General features: G+C 41.9%; 1 protein-coding gene across 1 annotated transcript; it reads left to right on the forward strand.

Moving 5' to 3' along the window:
- Positions 1 to 3339: 3339 nt before the first annotated feature.
- On the forward strand, positions 3340 to 8097 carry LOC125525691. The gene is made up of 4 exons (XM_048690691.1): positions 3340 to 4009; positions 5427 to 6830; positions 6916 to 7004; positions 7605 to 8097. The coding sequence occupies exons 2-4, from the start codon at positions 5583 to 5585 to the stop codon at positions 7813 to 7815; spliced, it is 1548 nt and encodes a 515-aa protein (XP_048546648.1). The 5' UTR covers positions 3340 to 4009; positions 5427 to 5582; the 3' UTR covers positions 7816 to 8097.
- Positions 8098 to 8364: the final 267 nt, after the last annotated feature.

Genomic DNA, 8364 nt, shown 5'->3' on the forward strand with positions numbered 1-8364 from the left:
AAACCAGTGGTTTTGGAGTACCCTATCCTATTCAACGCTTGAGGTGCTAAATTCGCTAACAAGCGCACATACTGATCCGCTCTGGGTTGGCCCATTCTCTCTTTTTTCCCATTAACTTTTTTCAAAAAAAGGTGCACAAGATCGAATCAGCCGTGCGACGCACGCACGGAACCCTGACTGGGCCGGCCCAATAGCGGGCGCGCCTGCTTGTACAGTAGCGCTGCGATGTTAATGTGAAAAAAAAGCAAGCCTAAAAAGTGCTGCCAAGATTCGATTTCTGGATCTCCATGTTGCATACGAGAGGAGCTACCCAGTAGACCTAACAAGCCTTCATGCTAAATATGAAGCGTGCTGGTATAAGAACTAATACAATGAAGAATCTGGACAGTTTTTTGAATTTTTTGAATTTTTCCTTCGAAATTGTGATTTTTTTTTAACAAACGGGCAGTGTATCAAAATGCAATAAAAAAATTACCAACTCGGACATATTTTCAAATTTCAGAAAGATAAAACAAGAGACGTGCACATTTTTCGATAGATTGGTTTTTGAAATTCGTGAAGATTTTCCGAAAACCCTAACATTTATAGAATTTTGAGAACAAAAATTTGATAATGGGAACAAATTTTCAAAAGCACAAACAGTTTTTGTGAATAAAAAAGGAACAAAATTGAAAACAAGAACATTATTTGAAATTGTGATCAATATTTGAAAATTGTGATCACTTTCATATTTGTGAATTTTTTTAAATGGAACTGGTGGTTGCTTGCCCTGTTCTTTTGTTTCGTTCTACAGTTCGGTTTGTTCTTTTCCAAAAAAAAGTCTTGATTTTTTTCCAAAATTGATGACCTTTTTAAAATTAGATGAACTATTTCAATTTTTGTAAAATTCAATGAACTTTTTTTCAAATTTGATGAAACTTTTTCAAGTTCAATGATTTTTTTTTCAAATTCTATGAATTTTTGTAAAATTGGATGAACTTTTTTTAAAGTCGATGAACTTTTTTTCATTTCATGTTTTTTTTTCAAAATCAGTGGATTTTTTTTGAATTCACGAACTTTTTTCTTTGCGAATTATTTCATTTTTTCTTTTTTCCCAAATGCGATTGGGCGAACCAGAGCAAAAGATAAATGCGAAATCTAAGAAAGAAATGACATTGCGAAGGTCGCTTAAAAATGACGTTGCGAAGACACCAGGAAGTTAGGACGTTGCCGAAAAGTGCTTACTCTCACCCTAACCCTAATGGAACGGGAACGCGATCCTCTGACTCAGCGATTCCAAGTCAGAGGCACGTCCTTTGCTTGGCACCGTCCATCAACCATCAGACCGCAATGGGAAATGCAGTTGAGGACGTGTTTGCAGAAGCACGACATGGTTTATGCACCTTTCACATTATGCAGAATGATGTCAAACATCTACATGAAGAGAATGATGAAGAGAAAAATGGGGAGAAGAAAAAAGGGAAGAAAAAACATAAGAAGCAAGAGAAGGAAAAAAGAAGAGAATGAAGAGAAGGAAAAAGAGGAGAATCAAGAAACAAGTATTCTATCAGATTTTAGCGCGTGCATGTTTGAGTATGAAGACATGGCAGAATTTGAACACAAAATTGACCTCATAAGGAAAAAGATGAGCAAGCAAACTTGGTTGGATAGTATATATATAAGTTAAAGGAAAAATGGGCTGAATATTATATGAAGGATATCTTCACATTAGGAATGAGAAGTACACAATTGAGTGAGAGCTTGAATAATAACTTGAAATTCCATTTCAAATCTGATATTGACATCGTCCGGTTCTTTAAGCATTTTGAAAGGGTGGTGCAAGGGAAAAAGGAACAATGAACTGAATTCAGAATTTGAATCAAGGAAAAGGTTGCCTAGAATATTTATGAGGAGACCTATGTTGGTGCAAGCTAGCAAGTTATATACATCTGGTATTTTTGAAGCTTTTCAAGGTGAATATGAAATATCCTTGTGAGTTTGTACCAAGGCATTAGATGGTTGTAATGAATATCTAGTAGGAGATTGTATCTTTGAGGAGGAGTATAAAGTTATCAGTGATCCTTTGAAGCAAACAGTTGTGTGCTGCTGTCGGCAATTTGATAGAATTGGGATATTGTGTGGCCATGTTCTTAAAGTTCTCGATTTGATGAATATCAAGTCACTACCGCCACATTATGTGTGTTAAAGCGCCGGACAAAGGAAGCACGGAGTGGAACTGTACAAGACAAGGAAGGAAGAAATATCATCTTAAATCCGAATATGGATGCCATGCTTAGCTACAAATATATGTCCCACAAATTTCATAATTTGGTAGATTGAGCGGCCTACTTTCGGGAATGTGTCGTGATAGTAGACGACACACTTGACGTCCTTGGTAAACAAATTGAAGAAAACATTAATGCATGTGCAAGCACATCCGGGTATCCATGTACAATTCCGACAGATGCTAGGCCGCCAAATGACTTGTTGACTAATGCACGTCTAAAGAAAAAGGAGGTCCAAACAAAGAGTTCAAAACGAAAATAAATTTGGCTCGATAAGAAGCACAAGGCTAGGGAAAGGAGAGAAAGCAGAGCTACATCACAGTTGGGTGAATATGCATGTTGCTAAACTATAGAGTGCTTTCGTTGTTATCATTATGTCCATTAATTCTCACGGCCTCCAATTTTAATTCACAACAAGATACAAGAGGTGGGGGAAGTGGCAGGTGGTGGTGGTGCACAAGTTGCAAATGATAGAGTTTATAGGGATAATGCGGAGGTGCCTGAAGGTTACAAGACCAGCCTTAGCTTCACTCAGTTGTTGATGGTAAAATCTTGCTCATATGGTATTCTTATTTATTTAACTTTCAGGGGCCAATTACAGATGATCTTTTCACTGGCTCATGGTGAAGTACTGTTGTTTTTGGGCAAATGAATGAGAGAGCAAACAAGAATTGATGGGCAATTACAGATGATCTTTTCAAGTCCAAGTTTACTTCTAGACAACATTTTGCCATTTGCTTTGGTCTAATTATGCACATGTACAAGTCGAACTTCACTACAAGTAGCAATTATAATGCTCAATCTCCAGCCATATATCCCAGAGATATATTACCCTGTTTTGGCATCTATTTTGTTCGATGCACCTGCAAGTTCTATATGCAAGGCCTCTGTTCAAGTGTCACTTTTATGGTAATTGTACATTCAACAGCCAAATCAAGGATTGTGACTTGTTGGTCTTTGTAGTCCTGGAATCGCTCAACTCCACTCTCAACTCAAACATTCAGTCAAATAAACTCAACAACCAAACAAAAATTAAGGCAAACTATTCACTCAACTCCACTCTCAAATCACATTGCAAACTGAATTTAAATCCACTCACACTATTCATTACACATTACTTTTGATTTACATCAATTACAAATTTGGCTTTGTCTCTGCTGCGTTACTTCCTCTGCTGAATCTGTCCAACTAAAACTGATAAATATTAATACAAAAGAAGTAGCAGGGAACTTCCAACAGAAGTCCAGAGCCTGAGTAGTCAACAGCGTTGGATTAGTGGCCTCGAAAGCTCGACGGCGCGACGATGCTTGCTTCGGCGCGTCACGGGGCAGTGGCTTGCTCCGCCCCCTCCATAGCCTCCGTCACGGGGAGTTCTGGCCTTCTGGGCGTACTGGGCCGCATGGGCTGCTTGTTTTCGTGTCCATGCGAGTGAAAGTGGCGCTGGTAGCGAGTGTCGTCGGATGTAGATCAACGGTGCTGGGTGTAGTACGTCCCCTCGGCAGTAGTTTCAGTTCTCCCCTTCCCTCTGACTCTGGGCGGCGGCCGCCGCTTGCACGTCCCCAACCCTAATCCTTCCAACACATGAGCAGCGGCGGCAGGGTGTCCTGGCCCAGCGGCGGCAGGGTACCCCAATCGCGCTTCAACGCCTGAATCCACTTAGCGCACGGATCCAGCGGCGACAGGGTGTCCTGGCCGCGAGCGCCGGGGCAAGGCGGTCCGGCGGCGGCGTTGTGGCAGCTTCGCTGGTAATCCCCTCCCCCATTTTTTTGCCATCAAAGGCAAAGAAAGAGATTGGGCCGGATTCCTCTTCTCCTATGAACCGGATCTGATGATAATTTTTTGGACGAGTCTACGTAGCGGCCGGCTGCTCGCTGGCATGCGCGAGCGGCCGGCCTAAAATAGAAATTTTTCATCCGCTAGCGTCTGCTCTGCATAAACATGCATGTATGTAATTTTTGTCGGCTAGCGCATGTATCTTTTAGCATTTAATACATTCACACCGGTCACAATCAGTTGAAAAAAACAGATCACATATGTATTTGTTTCGGTTTTCAAATTTTCAAAAAGCTATATCTTCCAAACCGCACGTCGGAATTAAAATCCGTTTTCACCGTTGGAATCCTCGCGGCGTGCTCTTCAAAACTATATCCCGCATGGGGATGTTTCGACGAACTAGTCTTCCTGCCAACTAAACATCAATGTGTGTGCAACTAGACTAGATTGCCGCGCCAACTGAGCATATGTGTGTGCCAAAAAAGTCCTGCGAACTAAACATCAATGTGTGTGCAACTAGACTAGATTGCCACGCCAACTGAGCATATGTGTGTGCCAAAAAAGTCCTGCCAACTAAACATCAATATGTGTGCAACTAGACTAGATTGCCACGCCAACTGAGCATATGTGTGTGCAACTAGTGTCCTGCCAACTAAACATCAGTGTGTGTGCAACTAGACTAAATTACAAGCCAACTAAGCATATGCGTGTGCAATTAGTCTTCCTGTCAACTAAATATCAATGTGTGTGCAACTAGACTACATTACAAGGCAACTAAATATCAATGTATGTGTAGCTAGACTACATTACAAGCCAACTAAACATCAATGTATGTGCGACTAGACTACATTACAAGAGGAGGTTGCACATCGACTTTCGTCGAGGCAATAAACTAGTCGCACATCAAAGTTGTCGTGGTTGCTAGGTTGTAACCTCATACGAAGGCGCAGCTCCAAATATTAGTTTTGGAAAAAAGTTGTACGATGTAGTAATAAAGTTACACAATGCAATAATAGAGTTGCACTATATAGCTCCAAAGTTGGCATCGAAAAAAATCGTCAAAATATACCCATGCGGGATCTAGTTTCAAAGATCTCGTCGCGAGGATTTCAATGGTGAAAACGGATTTAAATTCTGACGCGCGGTTTGAAAGATTAGCTTTTTGAATTTTTGAAAACCCGAAATAAATGCAGATGGATCTGTCTTTCTTAAACTAAAGAAGCAGTGTGAACGTATTTAATACCACGCCTACATGCACTAGCAGACAAATAAATTACCACATGCATGCGCTGTGAGAACCGGCCGCTCGGTTCGACTAAAAAGTGCGCGGCCACTTTTTAGATTTCAGGTAATTTTTTTCTTTCTCTAACTCGGATTATCCGTCCACAGTATTCCAGTCCGTCAAGGATTACGGTCCTACTCCGATCCCAAGTTCCCAACAGCCCAACACCGTCGCTCATATATACATCCTGGCGAATCCAACCCCTGTATAGACGAAAGCCGGTGCTCAAAAATTCTTCCTGGTAGAAATTCAAACCCAAGAACATGAGCTGCAGGGGAATCTCGCCGTCCGTCCTCTTGCCTCCGTTCCTCTACAAGACCACGGCCTTCCGCCTCCTGCAGCCACAGCCAGAGCAGTCCTCTGTGGTCTTGGACAGAACCAGAGGACTCTTATTTCAACACAGCTGTAGACCGCCTGTGTTGCCTCAAGCGATGCTGCTTCCTCGGCACTACTACACCGCCCCATGGCATGGTCCGATCCAAGGGCGTCTGTTCCACAACATCATCAAGCACATTAATCGACCGCCTGCATTAGCACAAGCGACACTGCTTTCTCGGCCCTACCGGACGGTGCCATGGCATGGGGAGGTCTTGGCCTCAACTCATCGACGCCTCTTCAGCCGTATTTTGCCTCACAATAGTCGATCGCCTGCGTTAGCACGGGGGGCACTGCTACCTCGGTGTTTCTACACCACCACACGGCAATTCAAGGACATGGAATCTATCCGAAGACTCCTTTTTCGAGGCATTACGCCTGGCATCTTTCTTCCTCGGTGGTACTTCAGTGCTCCATTGCAGCAACAGCAGATTTTGGGACCCATCCGAGGACTCTTCTTCGGTCATATTCGTCAAGTTGTATGTCGGCCTTGGCAGTATTGCGTGGCCCCATCGAGATCGGCGATCCATTTTGCTCGTAGCTACTTTGGATGTTTGTGGAAGGTCACAGTGGCTGCAGCTTTTATCAACATTATGTGGTCGTTTGTCTACCACACTTATCTTGTTCGTGTCCCATACACCAGCCAAACTCGTTTCTTACGCTTTGAGACTGTGCCTTATACCAACCGGATCCACTTTGTCGTTCGCTCTCCTCTAGATGACCGCGAGTATGGCGAGTCATGTTTTTCTATGTTCAAGAGGAATTACCCATCCACGTTCTTTAGCCCGCTCCACCCCGACAGTGTACGTGTCAATCTTATCACAGCGAAACTTGTTCGCGCCGTTCAACGTGGCCTTGATATCAAGGGTTATGATGCGGCCTTGGTCCATGGCTCCCCTTGCAAAGACGCGAGCTTAGATGGTAGGCATGCAGTTGAGAGCAATAAACAGGGCAAGTCATGCAGATCACAGCCACAGATAACTCACCTTGATGGGCTTGACTTGGAGGTGTTTGTTATGAAAAATGATCAGCATATGGGTGCAGTGTCATGGTCCAATGGCAAAATTTTAGTGTTCACTGGATTGCTCAATAATTTGGAGACTCATGCCGAAATTGCTACTATTCTTGCACATGAGGTAGGCCTACTGAATTAATAGGTTTATTTTTCTTTTGAGTCTTTTCCCGGTGTATTCAAGTTGACATTATTGCTCCTCTTTGTAGATTGCACATTTGGTTGCCAGACACTGGTCAGAGTTAATTATATATAAGAAGTGGTTTCCTTATCCTCTCAAGGTGTACTTCGTACGAAGGTATATTCACTTCTGCATCTCAGATTGTCGATGATGAGTTTCGTAGGCAGATCTACTGGGGTATCTTTGCTGCCATGTCACCCCAAAAGAAAATTTAATTGACATAGTTGTCTATATACAGTGATATATTCATAAAAAGAATCCATGTTAACTTTGAAACCTCCAAAATCATTCATCCAAATCTAATTTATGTAGCTAGTAACACAAATACCCAAGTTTAACTAGCCAAATTGATTCTCCCAAATCTAATTTTGCATGTGATGCATTCAAGAATTTATACGAGTTGCAGAATTTCTCTTGCCCCTTTATTCCTTTATAAACTGTTTTAATTTCGGCAGAGATGCATCTGTAAGGCAAGTAGTGTTTAATTGAGTAGGTTGTATAGCTTTTGGGGCATCTACATGGAACAAAAGTCACTGGTCTATTCTAGATCGGAACTTGGTTGGTTAGCCAAACTCTTTGTTATGCAATGTATCCCCTTCATGGGTGTCGCCTCTGAGTTCATTTACTTGATCTACAGTTCTCTAGCTTGTTTTATGTTTAACTTTTCTATGTGAACATTTCATGTTAGAATCACTCCTGATGATGTTCCCTATGTAGGATCGAGAGAGAGGCAGATCGCATGGGAATGCTGATAATGGCTGCTGCTGGTTTCGATCCACACATAGCCCCTAAGACCGTTGAGAAGCTAGCTGGGAATGACATATATCATCTTTCGGGGAAGAAAAGAGCACAGCTTTTATCTAAAGCAAATATCATGGATGAGGCGCTGGAATTATATAGAGAAGTTATGCTGGCCAAGGCGCCATAAGTTTATAGTTTGTACGTCTGCAATATTAAAGCATAAGAATGTTTTCCTATGTGTGTTTTATGCCGTCTTAGCCTGAGTTCATGTGATCCTCAAATATGGTCTTTAGTTGCTTCATTGATGATTTAGTAGAAAAATGTTCCATTTATGCTCAGTACTACAGTACTTGGTTGAAGCAGCTTTTGATCCTTCGACACATTTCAATCCGTTGAATCGCGGGTTCATTTATGTTCGCTCTAGTGTTTACTCTGGTTCTGAACCTGGTATCTTGGTCGTACTGAGATGCTAGTTTTTGCTGGTCATGTAGTTGGTCCTCCTTGTCTCTCTCTCTCCTTGTACCGGAAATTTGTTGGTGCTCTTGGGCGTGCGCGCTCCTGCGCGTGAAAAATATTATTTGAAATGTCAAAAGTATTCCAACAAAAGTTCTATGTGTTCTTTGTCACATCCAAATGCTACATACAAATTTACAGACAAAAAGATTAAACAATTTGACATGTGAAAAAAAAACACCAAATGTTATCCCAAATTGTCACCCTCAATTTGTTTTTTCAC

The sequence above is a fragment of the Triticum urartu genome, chromosome 7, assembly GCF_003073215.2.
Source record: "Triticum urartu cultivar G1812 chromosome 7, Tu2.1, whole genome shotgun sequence".
NCBI classification, from domain to species: domain Eukaryota; kingdom Viridiplantae; phylum Streptophyta; class Magnoliopsida; order Poales; family Poaceae; genus Triticum; species Triticum urartu.